Below are 22,606 nucleotides of genomic sequence, written 5' to 3'. Positions count from 1 at the left end.
CCTGCTTCTTCCTCTCCCACTCCCCCTGCTTGTGTTCCCTCTCTCACTGGCTGTCTCTCTCTGTGTCAAATAAATAAATAAAATATTTAAAATAATAAAATAAAAAGAAAATAAAAAAGAAAATAAAAAGCATATACATCAGAAGGCCACAAGCTCAGCTAATTTTTTTTGCCAGTCTTCTCAATAATTGACACCAGAGCTGCTCTTTCGCTGCTGAGAGGTTGACTACTTAAGAAAAAAGAAAAAAGAGAGAAGAAAAAAAAAAAAAAAGGCATCTCTCAATCATCCACAATGTAATTCCAACTTTAATAAATTTCAATTAAAAACTAACTAATCAGTTTATGGGACACCTGGATCCTTGCTCAGCAGGGAGCCTGCTTCTCTCTCTGCCTGCAGCTCCCCCTGCTTGTTCTTTCTCTGACAGATAAAATCTAAAAAAACAAAACCAAACCCAATCAGTTCAGATAGAAAAAATTAATAGTGAAAGACACCAAACTTTCTGGACTTAAAAATTACAACCAAATGATTTCTTCAATGAAACCAACAAATGTACACATTAAAAAATAAAAATACCAGGGTGCCTGGGTGGCTCAGTTGGTTGGGCATCTGCTCTCAGCTCGGGTCATGATCTCCAGGTCCTGGAATCAAGTCCCATGTCTGGCTCCCAGATCAGTTGGGAATCTGCTTCTGCCTCTCTCTCCCTCTGCCTCTCCCTGCTGCTTATGCACACTCTCTCTCTCTCAAATGAATAAATAAAATCTTTAAAGAAATAATAAATAAATAAATAGATAGATAGATAGATAGATAGATAGATAATAAAAATACCCTGATGGTATTTTTTACTGATTCACAGTCTAAATTAAAGAGTGTTAAGGAAAGAAAGCTCAGAGAGGAACTCAATTTTAACAGTTTACTCCTGTGGTCTTGCTAAACAGTACATTTGTACCAGCAATTTTTTGAGTACCTATTAATAAGTATCAGGAACTGTGTGCTTCACAGGCATGATCAATTAATCCTCTCAATGACCCAACATGGTAGGTATCATTCTTCATTTGCATTTTCAGATGCAGAATTCAGAGGGTGTAAGAAACATGCCCAGTTACTTAAACAGTAAGTGAAGAAGCCCAAATTCTAAACTCAAGTCATTGTAACTTTAAAGTTTGCGTACTGGGGCATCTGGGTGGCTCAGTTGGTTAAGCATCTGCCTTCGACTCAGGTCATGATCCTGGGGTTCTGGGATCAAGTTCCACATTGAGCTCCCTGATCAGTGGGGAGTCTGCTTCTCCCTCTCCTTCACCCCCCTGCTCCTGCACACGTGCGCACCCGGTCACTCTCTTTCAAATAAATAAATAAAATCTTAAAAAAATAATAAAGTTCGTGTTCTTTCTGGTATGCTACTTTGTGATTTTTTTTCCCAGGACGAAGAGGCAGGAGGAAGAACACTGGGATACAGCACATTTTCCATAGCTATTACAAATTTTAAATGCAAATGATATTCACTGTAGCACTTTCTAGTATATTAAAAAAAAAAAATTAGAGGGGAGCCTGGGTGGTGCAATTGGTTAACCATCCAACTCTTGGTTTTGGCTCAGGTCGTGATTTCGGGTCTTGAGATGGAGCCCTGGGTAGTCTGCTTAAGACTCTCTTCCTCTCCCTCTGCCCCTCCCCCCAGCAAGTGTGTGGGGGGTGCTCTCACTTTCTCAAATAAATAAATCTTAAAAAAAAAATTAGAAACAAATGTCCAATAGGGAAAGAGTTTAATACTATTCTATTAACACAACAATCAGGGAGTTACAACAAAAATTTTTTAAACTATACAGAAGCAGGTTAAGTTATACAGAAGGGGAAAAAAATCAAAAAGGTAGTTTGCTAATTACAATTGTATATTCTTTATGTGGATAAAAACTGAGTGGTATTCTGAAAATGTGACAGGAGATGATAAATGTATCTGAAGAAACACATTTAACAAACATCCAAAGTTCAATTTTTTTTTAATTTAAATACGATTTTAGGGGCACCTACAGGGCTCAGTCAGTTAAGCGGCTGCCTTTCGCTCTGGTCATGATCAGGGCTGAGCCCCACATCGGGCTCCCCGCTCAGCAGGGTGTCTGCTTCTCCTTCTCTCTCCCTCTGCCCCTCCTGCCCCCCTTTATGCTCTCAATACCTTTTAAATAAATATTTTCTTTAAAAATATGATTTTAGTGATACAAGATGACTTCAAACAACCTGAAAAGAAATATTCCACAACCATAACTAAATTAGTGAACTGAGATTACTTGAGTATCTGCTTGATTTGCCATAATAAGCCAACCAATTAGTTGCAACATTTGAAAAGTATAAAAACTGCTTATATTTTGTACTTAGAACTTACCCTTTTAAATATTAGGACTATAATACCAAGCCACAAACAGTAAGAAGCACTTACCAACAAAAAAAGTACTTTTTTTTTCTCCAAGATATCATTTATTTGACAAAGAGAGAGACAGCCAGCGACAGAGGGAACACAAGCAGGAGGAGTTGGAGAGGAAGAAGCAGGCTCCCAGCAGAGGAGCCCAATGCGGGGCTCGATCCCTGGACTCCGGGATCACACCCTGAGCCAAAGGCAGACGCTCAACGACTGAGCCACCCAGGCACCCAAAAAAAGTACTTTTCACACAAGAAAAATTATCATTACAGCTTTCATCGTAGTAATTTAAACTGGTTATCACCAAATCTGAGTCCTATAGGTATTGCTAATTTGCTGTATGACTTAAAACAAATCACGTTACATTTCACATCCATTTGTACCATTTACGAAATGAAGAACTTTAACTGGACACTCTTTTATGTCATTTCTTGGCCTAAAATTTCAAAAAAATTTGCAAATTTAAACTGAATTAAATTTAGCCTCTAGAAAATGGTTAAGTCATTTAAAATTTGTTAATACAAAAACATATGCCATCAATTCCTACAAAAGAAAAATATTAACCACAATGGCAACAATCCTTGGTTTGGCAAAGCATAAAACATTTTTCGCCTACCACCAAAACAAATGTAGTCTTATTCCATGACATGTAAACCAAGTAAAAGCAAACAAATGACCTTGGTTTGGTGATGACTTTTTAGATTCAACACCAAAGGCATGAGTCATGACAGAAATAATAAATCGGACTTTGTTAAAATTTTAAACTTCTGCTCTGCAAAAGACACTATGAAGAGAATGAAACACAAGCCGCAAACTGGGAGAATAGATTTCCAAAAGTTATATCTGATAAAAAAAAACACACACACACACACAACTTATCCAAAATACACAAAGAACTATTAAAATTAAATAAGAAAAAAAGAACCCAATTTAAAACTGGGCAAAAGATCTGAAATGATACCTCACCAAAGAAAATGTACAGATGGCAAATCGGCATAAGAGATGATCAACATCATACATCATTAGGAAATTGCAAATTAAATGAATACCACTACATATCAATAGAATAGCTAAAATCCAAAACACTGGGGCACTTGGGTATCTCCGTGAGTTAACAGTCTGCCTTCGGCTCAGGTCATGATCCCAGAGTGCTGGGATCCAGCCCCGTGTAGGGCTCTGTGCTCAGCAGAGAGTCTGCTTCTCCCCCTCCCTCGGCCTGCTGTCCAATCCCCCTCCAGCTCATGCATGTGCACGCTCTCTCTCAAATAAATAAAAATTCTTTTTAAAATTAAAATCCAAAACAGTGACGACACTAAATATGCTGACAAGGGTATGGGAGCAACAGGAACTCTCATTTGTTGCTGCTGGGAAGGCAAAAAAGCACAGCTACTTTTTTTTTTTTTTTTTTTTAAGTAGGGGGAGCGGCAGGCAGAGGGAGAAGCAGGCTCCCATGGGGCTCAATCCCAGGATCCTGGAATCATGCCCTGAGCTGAAGGCAGACACTTAACCAACTGAGCCACTCAGGCACCCCACCACAGCCACTTTAGAAGACAGTTTGGCCATTTCTTACAAAACTAAACATAGCCTTACCATACAATCCACCAACTGCACTCCTTGGTATCTACCCAAATGAGTTAAACACATATCTACACAAAATTCTGTGCACAGTGTTTATAGCACCTTTATTCATAACTGTTAAACTTGGAAATAACCAGGATCTCCTTCAATAGATAAACAGATTAATTAATGGTGGTACATCTATACAATAGATTATTATTCAGCACTAAAAATGAGCAATCAGGCCACAAAAAGACATGGAGGAAACTTGAATACATATTATTTTAAGATTTTTTATTTATTCATTTGAGAGAGAGAGAGCCCATGTCGGGCTCCCTGCTCAGTGGAGAGTCTGCTGCTCCCTCTCCCTCTGCTCCTGCTCTCTCTCTCTCAAATAAATAAATAAATAAAATCTTTAAAAAAAAAATCAGTGGTTGCCTGGAACTTCAGGGAGTAAGAATGGATGAACAGTAGAGCGCAGGCTATTTTTAGGGCAGTGCAACTATTCTGTATAATACTATAATGATGGATACATGTCATTATACTACATCTGTCAAAACCGACAGAACTCCACCAACAGTAACAAACATACCACTCTGGTATGAGATATTGACGGTGGGGACACTGTGTGAGGGGGGAAAGGATATATGCGAACTCTGTACTTTCAGCTCCATTTTGCTATGAATCTAAAATTACTCTAAAAAATAAAGTCTATATATTTAAAAAAAAAGTAAACAACAAAAGAGTTAATAATAATTTGAGTAAACCCATAGTCAACATTTCCAAAACATTTCTTCCCCAAAATATGTCCATTTTAAAACTTTGCTGCAAAACTATAAAGTTGGTAAGTGATTACTTCTAAGAAATAAAATGAAGGGACACCTGGGTGGCTCAGTCGGTTAAGCATCTGCCTTTGGCTCAGGTCATGATTCCAGGGTCCTGGTATCTAGCCCCACACCTGGCTCCTTCCTTGCTCAGTCGACTTCACCCTCTGCCTCTCCCCAACCCTGCTTGTGCTCATGCATGCACTCTAATAAAATCTTTAAAAATAAATAAATAAAAGAAAAAACAAACAGGGGTGGCCTGGCTGGCTCAGTCAGAAGAACATGGGACTCTTGACCTCAGGGTCATGAATTCAAGTCCCATATTGGGTATAGAGATCATGTAAATAAACTTTTAAAGATTAAACAAATATTAAATAAAAATCAGAGGGTCCCTCTGTGCTATAGAATATATAGAGGTACAGGGGCACCTGGGTGGCTTAGTCAGTGTGCTGTCCAACTCCTAATTTCTGCTTGGGTCATGATCTCAGGGTTCTGAACCCACTTAAGGTTCTCTCCCTCTCCCTGTGCTCCCCCCCCTTTTTGTATTTATTTGAAAGAGAGAGAGTGAGAGAGAGAGAGAGAGAGAGAGAACACAAAAGCAGGGGGAGAGGCAGAGGGAGAGAGACAAGCAGACTCCCTGCTGACAGCTCAAACCCAGGACTCTGAGATCATGACCTGAGCCAGTTAACCGACTGAGCCACCCAGGTCCCCCCTCCCTCTCTTAAAAACAAGACAAGACAAAACAAAACAGCAACATATATAGGTACTTAAATTAGACCCAAAATTAATGACAATGACAACATTAACTAAATTTTTGCCCTTAAAAATTTTTTTTTACAAACTGTCACAGCCAAGAAGACTCAAAAGAGACATGAGAGCTAAATGTAATGAGGTATCCTGTATGGGACCCTGGAACAGAAAAGGACATGAGGGGAGTACTAAGGATACAGGTATGGACTTGAATTAATAATAATGTATCAATACCCACTGATATGGATTATTAGCCTGTTAGTATGGTAACAAACATGCAAACACTAATGTAAGATGTTAAGGGAAACTAGGTACATATATATTTATGGGAGCTCTTACTACCTCAGCAATCTTTCTGTAAATCTAAAACTGTCCTAAAAAGTTTATTTAAAACAAAGTTTTGAGAAGGGTCAATATCACTCCATACACACAGACATGTACAGCTTCTTTTAGTTTTATAAAATACCTTCAGAAACCTTATCCTAACAAACTTAGATAATACAGGATTTGGCAATCAGAGGAAATTTTTTCTTTTCAGAGTAAACAAGAGTGCATGTGAGCAGGGTGGGGGGGAGAATCTTTTTTTTAAGGTTTATTTCACAGAGAGAGAGTGTATGGGGGGGTGCAGAGGGAGAGAGAGAATCCTGAAGCAGACTCCCCGCTGAGCACAGAGCCCCATGCCGGGCTCAATCCCAGGACCCTGAGATCATGACCTGAGCCAAAATCAAGAGTCAGCTGCTTAACTGACTGAGCCATCCAGGCACCCCAGGAAAAGAATCTTAATAAGCAGGCTCCACACCCAGCACAGAGCCCTAGACAGGGCTCAATCTCATGACCCTGAGATCATGACCTGAGCTGAAATCAAGTCAGACACTTAACCAACTGAGCCACCCAGGCACCCACTAATCATCCCTATTTCACAAATAAGAAAACTGACACACAGATTGTCCCAAATTCACAACGGATTCTGATTCTTTGGACAGGGGATAGGGTGTTTGGTAGGAATAAATGTAATTTTATTTTTATTTGAGTATAGTTGAAACACAGTGCTACATCAACTTTAAGTTGTAACAAGTGTACAATTTAGCAGTGTGGGGCTTGATTCTTAGTCCCATGTTTCCAACATTGTATTATACTATACAAAACTCAAAGATTAAAAAAAACACCACCACCACCAATAACTCTGACCATAATTCAAAAACAATATTCCATATAGAAAACAGTCAAACCCTGCTAGTTATCACAAAAGACATGGAAAGACTAAGGAAAGGTTACAGATTAGAGGACACAAAGAAGAAATAACTACATGCCATCAATTTAGAATCCTGGGTGGGATCCTGGAACAGAAAAAGAGTATTAGTGGATTAAAGTGGTAAAATTCAAATAAGGTCTATGGTTTAAATACTATTATATTATTATACCAATGTTGGGGTGCTTGGGTGGCTCAGTCAGTAGTCTTATACTACAACCTCTAAGAACAGTGGTAGTAGTGGTAGTAGTGGTGGTGGTGGTGGTGGTGGTGGTGGTGATTATGATGATGGTAATAAATATTTGTTTCTCACACACACACAATTTTCATCATCCTGATGAACTTAGACTTATTAAGATCATTCTTTCCAGGGGCTCCTGGCTGGCTAAGTCCGTAGAACCTGTAACTCCTGATCTCAGGGTTTTAAGTTCAAGCCCCACACTGGGGGTAGACTTTACTTAAAAAACAAAACAAAAAATCATTCTTCCCAAAAATGGGCAACATGGCATTTGATTATGTAAAGGCCTCAACAGGGATTTTAAGAAAAGTATTTTTTTCTTCTTTACCCCGCTTTCAAAATCTCATTTAGACTTCTCAAATCCCGTCAGAACTAGGATGATCACATAATGTATCATACAAACCAGGGCACTCTGAAAGTAAAAGGGAGGACTAAGAGTAAATACGCCAGGACAAAAGGTATAAACTACAACATACGGTCATCCTAGTGAAAATTCACAGATCCTATGTTAGAGTTTTCCTAAAATTTAGTTTTAATGATGACTGCTTGAAACACTTATTCCAATGCCTAAATAACTCTTCCTGTCCACGTACTATCTGCTTTCAGAGTTGAAATACAGTTTTTCATTTATGTTGATCAGAAATTTAACTTGAAAGGGATCAGAATAGAAGCAATTTCACTTTTCAAAAAATAAATTATAAACACACACACACACGTGTGTATATATACACACAACAGAATTTCCTTCAACTGCCTCTCTCAACAAAAGCTTCCACTGGTGGCAGATCTAATTATAAATGAATAGAACCTGGTTGACCTGCATGTCATTAAAATACACAATAGCTCTAGTTCCTTACAGGTCAAGGATTCTGCTTCCAAGCACAGGACAAATGTGGAAACTTCTCTATTACAAATTTAGCTGTGATGATCATTTAAATATAAATAGAGACAGGGACTGCCCTAAACTTAACCACATAAGTGGAATCTTATTTGCTAACCAGTGCTGATTTTAGAATTTATCCTATACCTATACCCTTTCCACTGGTTAACTATATGATAATTAATATGGAAAATTAAAACTAGAGAAGAGGATAAATTATCGGGACAATTCTTTAAAGATCACATCCCATAGGCCATAATCTCAAATAGCAAAACACAATATTCAACACCCTGAAGAGGTGATATTCTCTTCTATCTTCCTATGACTATTAAAGTTTAACATGATTTTCCCCCAAAATTAATGAAAAGAAAATTAATGAAAAAACATTACTCATAGTCAAAGTCATTAGATCCAGGCTCTCTGATGAACAGTCAAATCAATTATTTAACACAAGGATTATACAGACTAAAGTTTTAAATTCTTTCTGATTTTTCCCATTTAAACTAGGTATGAGCCAAATTTAAAGTAGTTTTATCATTGGCAGTATATTGTACCACTCATGCTGGCCCTATCTTTTAGCACCTGGCTCTGGCTATGAAGCTGAGTATTATGGACATTGCTGTCTCTCTGCTTCAAATCTCCCCAACCAAAATTTATCTTTTGTACCGTATTTACCATTATTCCCTTGGAGATTGTCTAATGTCACTAAGGAGATATATTACTCGTTGCCCTACCTTACAACTCAAGTAACAGACTTGTTTATAATTTGGGCTTTCTAAATTCAAAACATGTAATGATGCTGATTTTACCTGCCATAGACAAAAAATGGTATGTTTAGCAGATACAGCCATACAGGATAGCTTCATATTCCATCTGTGAACAAAAACCAGCCCTGCTCTGTCAACAAATGAGAGACTTTCATCTCTGTCCCCGCTCCCTTCTCATTTCAAATAAACTAATTCTAGTATTAACCTAACCAATCCAGAAAGAAAATGTCTCAGGAGAAAAAACCCTATCCAAAAAGAAATGAACATTCTAGGGGATTACTGCATCCCAAAACCCCAATTCTTCACTATTTTCATAATCATACAGTCTGATTTACACCAACTTTTAGTATACTATTATAAAAACCAAAGATTTCTGAAGTCAGAGACACCGGAAATCAAATCACAACCATTTGCTACCTGTATAACCTTGGGCAAATTATGAAAACTGGCCTAGGCCTGTTTCCTCAGCTGTTAAATCCAGATTATTACACTATAGCATTACTGCATAGGTTGTGAGGTTTAAGGAGGTACAAAGGGGTGCCTGGGTGGCTCAGTCAGTTAAGCATCTACCTCTCGCTCAGGTCATGATCCCAGGGTCCTGGGATCACATCCCACATTGGGCTCCCTGCTCAGCGGGGAGTCTGCTTCTCCCTCTCCCTCTGCCCCCCTCACTTGTGCTCTCTCTCAAGTAAGTAAAATCTTTTTTTTTTTTAAGATTTTATTTATTTATTCGACAGAGATAGAGACAGCCAGCAAGAGAGGGAACACAAGCAGGGGGAGTGGGAGAGGAAGAAGCAGGGGGAGTGGGAGAGGAAGAAGCAGGCTCATAGCGGAAGAGCCTGATGTGGGGCTCGATCCCATAACGCCAGGATCACGCCCTGAGCCGAAGGCAGACGCTTAACCGCTGTGCCACCCAGGCACCCCTCAAGTAAGTAAAATCTTTTAAAAAAATTATTAAAAATAAGTAAATAAATAAATAAATAAATAAAGAGGTACAAAATAATAAATAATAATAAATTATTATTTTAAAGCCCTGTTGAAACAAGTCAATACCCAGGAGAAAAAGTTCATTTATTAAATTTAAGTCTGTGTAAATTAGCAGGAAAGAGAATTAGCTAGCAATCTCAGCAAATAAGAACTTGAAAACATTACACTGGGTCAAGGGTATGAGGATATCACATACTAGTCTAAAAATACATGCACACCTGTCTGACATATCAAATTTTCTGGATAATTCGACTAGAACAAGAAAGAACTGGTTTCCAATAAAAGCCCTACACTGAAAAATTAGCAACTTTAAAAAACCCCATAGGAAAAAAATCAACCTTTTTCAGAAATGCATGAAAATACAGCAAACAATTCCTGAGGCATTCAGAAAGACAGGAAAACAACAGTTAAAGAATTTGTCTGGGGGCGCCTGGGTGGCTCAGTTGGTTAAGCATCCAACTCTTGATTTCAAGGTTGTGAGACTGAACCCCACATCAAGCTCTGTGGTCAGTGAGTGTGGAATCTGCTTGGGATTCTCTCTCTCCCTCTACCTTTGCCCCTCGCTCTGCTTGCTCGCTCTCTAAATAAATAAAATCTTAAAAAAAAAAAGAATTAATCTGAAACCCATAGTAATGTATTTCTTTTACCACTGGCTGGTATAGATCTCTATTCAGAAGTCTGAATAAACTTCTGCACTAGTTCACAGGAAAACAAGTGTATGTACAACGTTTCACACAAAAGGAAACACAACTAAAAACTGCTGTAATTATATACAATATATAATAAAGTAAAATTATAACTGGCCATAATACAGACTCCATATCTGAAATATCCCTCAACTGGCTTTACAGGATTATCACAGAAAGTAACAGTTCAACCTAGATAATCCACAGTACAGCAGGAAGCCGAGTCCCCCAATCTACATTCTTCCCAGCCTCTACTAAGCCTCTCCTTACACACTTGACTTTACTTAACTGTTAATTCAAATATCTGAGCAACTTCTAGGTGCCAGACCCTGGCTCGATGCTAGAAAAATGATTCAAACAAAGACTCCACATTCAAGGAGTTCTAAGTCCAGTATGAGGAGATAAATTATAAGGAAGGATACAGTAAGAGAGGTAAAAACACAGTGTTTAAAGGCTGAGACTGGTCCAAACTACCCGAAAGCTACCTCTTCAACTTGCTAGCTATGTGATCTGGGTAAGTTTTTCACTGTAAAATGGGGATAAAAGAACCTGCCTTACTGGGAGATTACATGAAATAATGGTGCACACAACAGAGTAATAATAAGCACTCTATACTGTTAGCTACTACTATTACCAGCAAAAGTGCTATTACTGAAATATGACCAAAGTGCTGTGGGAGCACAGAAAATGAAGTAACTAACTCAACCTAGGAAGATGTCAGAGGTGACACCAAAACTTTTATACTGAAGAATATAAAAGTATAGTAGTAGGAATTCCAGAAAAGTAAGAACATATGCAAAAACAAGAATAATAAAAGAGCCTAGTGAGGCACCTGGGTGGCTCAGTCAGTTAAGCGTCTGCTTTCAGTTCAGATCATGATCTCAGGGTCCTGGGATCAAGCCCCACTCTGGCTCCCTGCTCAGTGGGGAGTCTGCTTCTTCCTCTGCCCCTCCCCCTGCTCATTCTCTCTCTCTCTCTCTCTCTCTCAAGTAAGTAAAATCTTTAAAACAAAACAAAACATTAGGGACGCCTGGGTGTCTCAGTCGGTTAAGCCATCTGCCTTCAGCTCAGGGCCTGATCCTAGGGTCCTGGGATCGAGACCCACATTGGGCTCCTTGCTCAGTGGGGAGCCTGCTTCTCCCTCTGACTGGCACTCTTCCTGCTTGTGCTCTCTCCCTCTGTCTCTCTGACAAATAAAATCTTTAAAAAAATTAATTTAAAAAAAATAATAGAAGAGCCTAGCATGTCCAGGTAACAAAAGAAAACTGAAGGATGGCAGGACAATGAAGGGAAAAGAAAAGAGATACACCTGTTAAAATGGCACCAGATGCCCAAGTCTTTTTTTTTTTTTTTTTTTAAGATTTTATTCTTAAGTGGGGCTCCTGGGTGGCACAGCGGTTAAGCGTCTGCCTTCTGCTCAGGGCGTGATCCCGGCGTTATGGGATGGAGCCCCATATCAGGCTCCTCCACTATGAGCCTGCTTCTTCCTCTCCCACTCCCCCTCCTTGTGTTCCCTCTCTCGCTGGCTGTCTCTATCTCTGTCAAATAAATAAATAAAATCTTAAAAAAAAAAAAAAGATTTTATTCTTAAGTAATCTCTATACCCAGCATGGGGCTTGAACTCATAACCTTGAGATCAAGAGTCACATACTCCATTAACTGAGCTAGCCAGGTGCCCCATCCAGATGCTTGGGAGTCTTTTTTTTTTTTACAATTTTATTTCTTTATTTGAGAAAGAGCTCGTTTGAGCAGGGGGGAGGGGCCCAGGACACAGGGCTCAATCCCAGGACCCCGGGCTCAATCCCAGGACCCCTGGCTCAATCCCAGGATCCTGGGATCATGACCTGAGCTGACACTTAATTGACTGAACCACCCAGGTGCCCCCAGATGCTCAGGAGTTTTAAAAGTCAAGTTAGTAAGTTTGAATACTTAAGAATACTTGATACTTAAGAAAATCAGGAACAACAGGAAAAGTCCTATCTTAGGAGTGTTCAAGATTCAAATTTGAGTTTTCTGTGTGGCCTCTGATCCTCTCTGATCCTCACTTTTCTTGCCTGTAAAAAGAGGGATACCACCACCTGGTTTAGAAGTTACGTGGATTAGATAAATATCTCCAAAATATCCTGGCACAGGGCCTGGAATGTAATATGTACCCAACAAACAGTAGCTGATAGTATCATCACTAGTTATCACAGCAGTCAACTTCTGACGCTGCAATAGTCGAGGGCAAGTTTATAGTAACCTAAGTTGACAATATCCAGAAGTACATTCTCTTCTCCCATCTACTTTTTTACTGAAACAAATGAACAAAATGGACTGATTTTATCTTGCTTATCCTTTATGATGCCTGCTAATATATGGGCACTCAATAAATGTTCGGGATATGGAACTGTCTGGTAAACCTACACAAAGTGAAAAGGCCAGCAAGAAGTCATAACTAAGTGGGGTGCCTGGGTGGCTCAGTCGTTAAGCGTCTGCCTTCAGCTCAGGGCCTGATCCCAGGGTCCTGGGATCGAGCCCCGCATTGGGCTTCCTGCTCTGCTATGAGCCTGCTTCTTCCTCTCCCACTCCCCCTGCTTGTGTTCCCTCTCTTGCTGGCTGTCTCTCTCTGTCAAATAAATAAGTAAAATCTTTAAAAAAAAAAAAGTCATAACTAAGTTTATAACACCAAAATGTTACCAGAAAAAATATGTAATATTTAATGATAAACATACCAACCATTTACTACCAGTTAGTTAACTGTAGAAAATGCTGCCATGTATTAAAGGGCAAGAGTGCTTTGCATACTGTAGAGAACAGTAACACTTACCTCCTCAAAAAGAGGCCAATCTACATACCACAGCAAAAAGAACACTACACATACACACACAAACACACACACAAATCAGAAGATAAAGTTCAAAACCCTGCTCTGAATTAGGCAAAATAATTTATCTGGGCCTCAGTTTCATCATCTCTAAAACAGTTCCTACCTAATCTATCTAACCTCACTGAGTTTCTGAAGAGTTAGACAAGAATGTATCTAAGTGTACTTACTAAACCACAACAGTATACAACTATACAATATTACCATTCTTAAATCCAGGTTAGATGATTTTACAACACCCTGATGTCTTAGTTCCCTCCCTAACTTCCTTTCCTATGATCTTGTCCTCTACTCTACTTTAGCCATTTCACTATCACTGTCATTACCAATAATCTCATCTCTTCCATAATCTCTGTTTCAAGCACTGTGCTCTACCAACCATAACAGCGGATTCCCTCTAGTACCTTCACTCCAATAATTCTTTTGTTTTTAATTGAAGTGTAATTAACAATGTTATATTAGTTTCAGGTGTACAATACAATGATTCAACAAGTCTACACATTACTCAGTGCTCATCATAATAAGTATACTCTTAATCTTTTTTATATTTTCCCCATCCCCCACCCACCTCCCATCACTCCAACAATTTTTTTTTTTTTAAGATTTTATTTATTTACTTGACAGAGAGAGAGATAGCCAGAGAGAGAGAGGGAACACAAGCAGGGGGAGTGGGAGAGGAAGAAGCAGGCTCCCAGTGGAGGAGCCTGATATGGGGCTCGATCCTGAGACTCTGGGATCACACCCTGAGCTGAAGGCAGAAGCGTACGACTGAGCCACCCAGGCGCCCCTGCTCCAACAATTCTTAAACCCCATCGGAGCCTACAATCCATTGATCTAACTTTTCCCTCCACCCCAGAAGTCCTTACTTATCTCCCCATCAAGCTTACAATCACAGTCCATTATTATAATCCCTCTCTTGCCCCCACTCACATTAACTCTGGTTAATGGGGACTGGTTATCACAGCTTTAACTGTATGTATAGCACATCTAACACAAGTGCATCTAAATTAATCTCCCAATAAGAAAAACTATTTTGATGTCTATCCCCTGTTTAAACACCTTAAATATGGAGCACCTGGGTCGCTCAGTGGTTAAGCATCTGCCTTCAGCTCAGGTCAGGAATCCAGAGTCCTGGGATCAGCCTGTGTCAGGCTCCCTGCTCCGCGAGAGGCCTGCTTCTTCCTCTCCCACTCCCCCTGCTTGTATTCCCTCTCTCAATGTCTTTCTGTCAAATAAATAAATCTTTAAAAAATAAAATAAACACCTTAAATAGCTAGGACAAGGGCACTGGGGTGGCTCAGTTGGTTAAGCATCTGTGTTCGGCTCAGGTCATGATCTCAGGGTCCTGGGAGGAGCCCGCATCCTCAGACTCCCTGCTCAGCAGGGAGTCTGCCTCTCCCTCTCCCTCTCCCCCTGCTTGTGCTAGCTCGCTCTGTCAAATCAATAAAATCTTTAAAAATAGGGGCGCTTGGGTGGCGCAGTTGTTAAGCGTCTGCCTTCGGCTCAGGGCATGATCCCGGCTTTCTGGGATCGAGCCCCACATCAGGCTCCTCTGCTAAGAGCCTGCTTCTTCCTCTCCCACTCCCCCTGCTTGTGTTCCCTCTCTCGCTGGCTGTCTCTCTCTGTCAAATAAATAAATAAATCTTTTTTTTTTTAATTTAAAAAATAAAAATAAAATATTTAAAAATAAATAAATAAAAATAAATTTAAAAATAGCTAGAACATTCCTGCTTAGAGTATTAAATAAAACTTACTGTTGTAGCCTTAGCTTTCACTCCTTCCCTATGCTCAATGGTTTAATCCTTGTTCAAAAAGAAAAAAACAATTGTGCTTGTTCCACTTCTATACTTTTGCCCTGGCTATTTTCTCCAACTGAATGCCTCCCATTCTTTTTCTTGCAAAGATGCAATTCTATCGGGGTACCTGGGTGGCTCAGTTGGTTAAGTGTCTGCCTTCGGCTCAGGTCATGATCTCAGGGTCCCGGGACTGAACCCCACATCTGGCTCCCTGCTCAGCAAGGAGTCTGCTTCTCCCTCTGCCTCTAGCCCCTGCTCCTGCTCTCACTCACCCACGCTCTCACACTCTCTCTGATGAATAAATAAATACGTTAAAAAAAAAAAAAAGATGCAATCCTAGCTTTCAAGATCCAGCTTAAATGCTAATTTCTTCATAAAGGCATGCCCAACCATTCCACTTTAAAAGTTCTCTCATTTACTTCGAATTTTGTATTTACTGACTATACTATTCATCTGATAATCCTGCCGATTTTAAAAGTAATAAGTTAAATACTACTGTTACTTTTATTATCGCTCAATCTAGAACAAAAGCAACCTCCAGGAGTTTCCTCTACAAACATACACATACTTCTCTGTACAACCACTATTCAAATATTATTTTAAAAACCTTTTAAAAAATAGGTTTAGATACTAGAAAGTATGCTGAAGGTAAATATACCCCTTGGTATCTCTTGTGCAGACACCCTAAAGCAGTTATTAAACCAATTAAATTTTTAACCATTTTATTCCTTCTTTTAAGATACCTGATAATTTTACTTATAGCTTTACTCATAGCAATAAGGAAAATTACTGATACTGCAGCATACAATCCACAAGCATCAGCTTTAGCTTCTTGCACAGTAACAAATTTCTTGATTTTTGATCAGTACTATCTACAAAAGGGTAAAAAGTAGATACTCCTCCCTCATCAACACTGGAAAATATTACCTGAACCGTAAGATAAAAGTACTAACTTTTCCAACGATGATTATTTAAAATATCAGTCACAAAACATGATCAATGATTTTTTTCTATTATAACCAAATCTGAGGAGCTGTTTTGTATTTCGATTCCATAAAACAGAGAGATAAACTGAAATTCCTCCTTGAAATCAACTGTCAGAGTGAGAAGGATAACAAATAATTGAAACCTAATGAGACGAGACCAAATTAATATTACAAAGACACCTTCTGCTTGTTTGAATGATACACAACTCAAAATTTATCTTACCTCAACACTGTTGGCAAAAATAAAAATTAAGTAACAGGAAACTACTATTTTGGCCCTAACTTTAAATTCTTACTATCTATGGCACTAAAATATTATGTGCTATTAACCTATGTACAATGCCAAAGCAACTTTGGCTACTTTTTCTTCCATAAATTCCTATATTACGTATAACATATTCAATGCATTTGTTAAATCCTAAAGAAATCACTTAGTATAAGCATGACAATACAGTATATTCTTTCAGCCGCCTATATTTAAATTTTTGTATTGACTAATACAATGCATTAAGTACATTCAGATAGATTTCCACAGTTAAATGGACAATTCACTTTTTATAACTGGAAAATCATTACAACATCTTCTGGTATTCACTGCAGTATCAAATCAATGACTTCTTTCAGTATTTATGGTCGTCATTTGTAATTCCTTTGGTAATTAACCATGAGTCAGCTCTCACTTAATGCTAAATAGCAATGCTAAAATGAAAAGAGATTTAATGCCAGACATATAAGCAAAAGTACCAAGCTGTTTCAGGGAAGGAATTTTAATAGAATTCAAGAACTGGATGTCTACCTCAAGCTGGAACCCATTTTCATTAATAAAATATTAGAAACTGATTAGTCACAAGAAAAAAAGATGAAATTTCTACATGGGTTTCAAATCCATAATTCAAGATCTCATGAACTCCCATTCCTTTTCAGAAAATGATAATCTTTTTTTTTTTTTAAATCAAACTCTGTGGAGCCCCAATGTGGGGCTCGAACTCATGACCCTGAGATTGAACTGCATGCTGCACTGACTGAGCCAGCCAGGTACCCCAGAAAATGGTCATCTTGGCCACAAGAAAACACTGTCCTTTTTCATTTTATCATGTACCCAAATAAATGGAAATTATATGGAAATATATCTCAGCTATGAAGCAGCATAATCAGTACAGCTAATATATGTGCCTAAATTTTTTTTAAGTCACAAATTTTAGTTCTGGTTATATAATTTATCATAAAAACCTAAGGAAAGGTGAAAAAAAGAAATCTCTCTGTAGTACTCTAATGGGAATTGTGTGATACATACAGAAAAAAATGGAACGAATACAACAGGGACGCTTCTTTTTCTATAATGCTGATAGCAGAACAGCCCTGTAAATAATCAGCCTAATAATGTATCTGTCTAGATCTGTTTCTTCTTGGTCTCAATGCCTACTTTGAAAACAAATAAGCATACTGTCACATGAAACCCTGTGATCACAATTCTTGCCAACCACATTCTCCCTCCAATGCAACTTCTGTCTTCCTCTGTGATGTTATTCCTTGAAATGTCCCTTTTCCAGTACCCTTTACCCTGAATATACCTTTATCCTTCAAATACCCACCAGAGTACATTCCCTTATGCTGACCTTACACGTTAACTCTTGAACACCTGAAAATATATTAACCAATAATTTTGCATTTATTAATAAACATGCCAATTTATCATCAGTATTTTGAGATCGGTACAGCCTTGGTTCTAACCCTTTCTACCTATCATAATATGTATGGGAAAGGGAGTAGTAATGATTTTGCAAAAGTTTCAGTATCCCAAGCAAAGCGCACATTGATTTTCACAATTAGGTCATCTCTTCCAGATGATGGGAGACCCTGGAAACAGAGATTAGAACATTTGCCCATGTGTCATCTCCAGCAAGTCTGCATTAGAATGCCAACTTTATTACAAGATACCACACAGAAAATATAAGAACATGCTTCTGTGATCTAAGTATTTTAAAACTGTAACCTTCTCACTGAATGGTCTCAACTAAGAATTATGTGAAGGTCACATCCTGGTATCCTATATGAAACACCAGAAAACCTACAAACATACTACACAAAAGTAATACATGACTTATTACTATTTGGCATTATGATTACTTACATAGATTATAGAAAACCCTTGGGTAATTTTATTTTTATTATGAACTTTAAGACATTTGTTTCTCTCATTTTATTACTCATTGATCTATTATCATAGCTCTTTTTTATTAAAAATTTAATGCAAAACACATTCAGAACAAGAATGAAAGGCTACTTCAAATCACCAGTCCGCTGCAGGAACACAAATTGAAGAACGTATTTCCTCATAGTATTCAACAGCATCACCATTAACAGCTGCACAACCACTAAACATTGAGCAGTATATCTTAACACCTTATGGCTGTACATCTCTGTACAAACAAAACTTTCTTTAGGGAACCTGTAATTCAAAGTATTGAATACATCTACATCTTATACTATGTATTTTCTATTAGTTTGTGTAACATTTCAATCCGTGAACAGATATGCCTAAACGTAGGCAGAAGCGGTGTCTCATTCAGAAATTGAGGTCAGATTCTTAAAGCAACAGTCAAAATTTAAAACATTTTTAAAAAATAAATACATCAGCCTAAATCACAAAGATTTCCAAAGATAAAAAACCACTTAAAAAGACCACACAAAAGAATGTCTAAACTAAACTGACAGTTAACAATATACCCTCTATGATAGTGTAACTCATCACCATCAGAAGTCTCCTTATAAGTCCTTGGCAGACCAACAAGAAACAGTTCTGGACAAAAGGGAACAGAGTAAAAACTAATTGTATAACCTCTCTAGAAGCTCCCTTATTCTTTGTAATCTATAAGTTTATCCTCCGTATTTGATGACTCAATTACAGTTACATAAAATATGTAATTGCCAGTAGAGATAATGGTCATGAGCATAGGTTCAAGAGTCTTAAGAGCCAGGGTGTGAATCTAGGTGCTGTCATCTACCAGCTGTATGTACTTGGCCAAGTATTTAACTCTCTGTGCCTCAGCTGCCTCATTTGAAAATGAGCTATGTTAATAGTACCTACCTCATAGGGTTACTGTGAAGACTATGAGATGATACATATAAAGCATGTAGAATAGTGCCTGTTTATTATTAAAATGAAGTTACTGAAAATGCTTCAATGGGGGCGCATGGATGGCTCAGCCGTTAAATGTCTGCCGTCGGCTCAGGTCATGATCCCAGGGTCCTGGGACTGAGCCCCGCATGGGGCTCCCTGCTCAGTGGGGAGTCTGCTTCTCCCCTTCCCCTGGCTCCTCCTCTCTCCCTCACTCTCTCAAATAAACAAATCTTAGAAAAAAAAAAAAATTAAAAAAATGCTTAAATGTATGTCGCTGATAAAGACTACTCCTTATATTTTTCAGTGCTTTAGGTGGCATACCACCATTAATTAAGCTCCTCACTATATTACACAATGAAACTTCAGGTGTTCACAAATAAGTGAATCCACCTCTGAATCAATACTAAGTTCAAGATACCACAAAATATCCAAAATTTGCAAGTGATGGTAAACTGGCAAAGAGTGAAATTTTGTAATTCTTAACCATCTTGCCAAATTAAAGGCAAAGAAAATGACAGGCATCTGGAACTTACCAGAGAAGATGCACAGAAAAATTTCTAGGGCTGTAAAAAGATCTGCTTAAAGCAACAGGATCCATGCACTGTTTGGAAACCTACTTTGGATTTGTTTTCAAGTGTATTCAATGGCTTCACTTCGTTTATCACTCAAAACCTTAAAAGGAGGCCACATTTAATTTTAATAACCCAACCTTAAAATGTTTCAGATATACTATATACAGGAGCATGCTATTACATTTCCTCTCTAATAACTTTAAATTGAAGGACATAATTAATGAAAATCAATATTTTTCCTTTTATTAAAACATCCAAAAAAATACTACTTTAAGTATTTTTATTTTTTTATTTACTATAGTTGACTATTTTTAAATGGATGCTCTTTAGAAATGTTAGTACAAAAATTTACAAAAGTTTCAACATCTTATCATTGCCTAAAAGGTTTTTGTTCCCAATACCCTATTTTACCCATACTATTAGGAGATTTGAATTTTAGAAAACATTTTCCTGGCTGACCCAATACTGCAGGAGTTGGTTATTCCAACATACAAGCAGGAAGTAAACTTAAAATATATGTACTATCTTCAAAGGACTCCCAATCAGGTTTTAGATAAATCCAACTAAAGCATCAGAAGAGAGTCACCTTACTTTAAAAGGTAGAGGCTCTCTCAATTTTTTCAGGTGACAACATTCACAATCTGCTATCCAGTTTTCAAATTCTTTCAAGGCCCTGCAAATCCTGTTCAGGTCTGCTGAAATTCTGTGGTTGACAGCCATCTTCCCTCAAAACTTAATTGTCCATATTATTTATTTTCAATTTTATTAGGTCACCTTGAAATTCTCTCCTCTGAAAAGCACTTGAGGATTTTAGTAACATGTCTCTTTAAAAATTACCAATAAAAGCCTACACCTCTTGCAGCCTACTCACATCTTGTGGTGCTCGCTTACATAAATAAATAAATAAACAAACAAACAAACAAACAAACAAATAAAAATTCTCTCAGGGATCAGATGGCTATATAGAAACTGCTTCAACTTCCCTGCACCTGCATTATATTCTTAAACACCCTGAGATCCTGTATTGTGCTGCAGCTTTACAGCAGGCGCATGATCACAGGCTCTCCAACAGCCCCCAGATCCCTTACTGCTGCAAAACTTCAACAAGCGTTCGATGCACTAGACTCTTGTTGTTTAACTGCTTTACCTGTTTATTTACCGACCCCATCATCTCGGAGAATTCAAACCCTTCAAACTGCCTTCTGAAACATATCCAGAGTACCCCATGTTACTCAGAGGAAGATCTGCAGCGGGATAAAAACTTGAGTTCTGATGTTCATCCCCTGACCCAAATTGCTGTTGCCAGGATATGCGGTAGTAATGCAGTGGTTTCTTTGAGACTCTGAGGATGTATTTTACCCCAGAAACAGCCAATCTCTACTAAACCCCTTTTAGTCGCCGAGATTTCTGCGGTAACAATGTTCAACAGGAAGGTATTTTAAACAAATGAAAGATCAGTTATTCTAATTTGGCCTTTGTTTTTCCCTCGATAATACCTGCCATCACAAGGACGTTTTTCCATACAGCATTTGCAACGAAAGAAAGAAAAAAGGAGCTTCTGGCGCTAGTCACCACACGCTAAGGAAGTCCCTTATCATTACGCTTCTTAAAAATCTTTCGAGGTAGAATTTGGGGCTAAGCTTACATCGACCACAGACCTAGAACTTATTCTTTTCCGAGCAAGACGAACGGCCTAATAACAACAGCAACATTTACGCCTAGGGAAATCTCAATGTCTGACCAACCCAGAAGGCGTCTGATAACTAAAGGACCTTTTTTTTCCCCGTGAGGAAATGAAAAGACAGACAATGAAAGGGATTTATCATACTGAGGCTAGAAGAAGGACGACCCCAAGAAGAGCCCTGCGAGCAAAACCCTGGGGTTCGGAAGCCCTGGTCTCGGTAACACCGGCCCGAAGCCCTCCCAACCCATCCCTCTTTTCCCCCGGGAGCCCGCCCAGCGCCTTCACAGGCCCGGCGCATCCGAGCGGAGCACAGTCCCGTCTGCGGCCCAACCAGGCTTCCGAAAGCCGCCCAAGCAGGCCTTAGCCGCAGACCCGGCGGCCTGAGTTTAACAGGTACGAGAATATGAGGTGAGAGGAGATGCGGCCTCGCCTCAAGCTGGGAGGCCCCTGGAGGAATTGGAGGCGGGAGAAGAGCAAGCCGGTTCGTAAGCCGGAGCAGAGCTTGGAAGGAAAAGAGCTAGGAGCGGGGGGTGAGGACGTCCTGGCTCTGCCAGCGCCTTCCCGGATTCTCGGCGACGCCCGTGTTTACCTGAAAGTCTCGATCCTCGTTGAAGCGGGAGAAGCGGTCCGCCATTTTGCCGCCTTCACTCCTCTCAGGACGACGCTCTCCGGTTCGCTCCTTCCCTCCCGAGACACCCGCCCCCTCGCTCCCCTCCCCAGTTCCCCGCCTCCTCCCACGCCCACCCGGCGCGCGCAGGCGAGGGAGGGAGGAAGCGAGAAAGAGCGTCTAGAAGGGAGCCCGGTCGGCGCAGGCGCCTTTCGGCCCCGGAGGCGGAACCTTTCCTTAAATCCCCTCTCCGCTCGCGGCCCGGAGCGACCCCGGCGGCCGCGCGTGCGCACTCGAGCTGGAGAGCTGCAAGCGCTTCCGGAGAGAAAGGTCACAGAGGCACAATACGCTTGGGTCCGGATGTTTTCCACCTGCTGGTTTCCCCGACTACGATATATTTTCTTGCCCTCTTGTTTCCATGTGTGTGCAGAAGCCCTTCCTCTGCTTTAGTCACTAAATAGCAATGTAATGCGCTGGTTGAAAGCGCGGATTTTGGAGCCAGACTACTTCCTTTCGAATCCCAGTTTGCCCTGAGGATTAAACGGCAAACGAGGCAGGAAAGACCCCTTCTCTCATAGGGCTTACATTCTGGTGGGGAGAATCAGATACACAGTAAAAATAATTACATAATT

The 22,606-nt window shown here is 39.4% G+C and overlaps 1 protein-coding gene across 2 annotated transcripts in view; it reads right to left on the bottom strand.

Moving 5' to 3' along the window:
• GPATCH8 (G-patch domain containing 8) overlaps positions 1–22,198 on the bottom strand; it is a 107,683-nt gene extending 85,485 nt beyond the window's left edge. Inside the window, exon 1 of one of the 2 annotated variants that reach the window (XM_040640511.1) lies at positions 21,957–22,198. In XM_040640511.1, the coding sequence (XP_040496445.1) occupies positions 21,957–22,001 (45 nt within the window). In that variant the 5' untranslated portion in view covers positions 22,002–22,198. The remainder of the gene's footprint in view (positions 1–21,956) is intronic. The other variant, XM_040640512.1, reaches the window with a different exon arrangement.
• Between the last annotated feature and the right edge of the window lie 408 nt (positions 22,199–22,606).

This window comes from Ursus maritimus, unplaced genomic scaffold (genome assembly GCF_017311325.1).
Source record: "Ursus maritimus isolate PB19 unplaced genomic scaffold, ASM1731132v1 scaffold_24, whole genome shotgun sequence".
Lineage (NCBI taxonomy): Eukaryota > Metazoa > Chordata > Mammalia > Carnivora > Ursidae > Ursus > Ursus maritimus.
The sequence above is the reverse complement of the archived record's forward strand: the minus strand, read 5'-3'. Positions and strand labels throughout refer to the sequence as shown.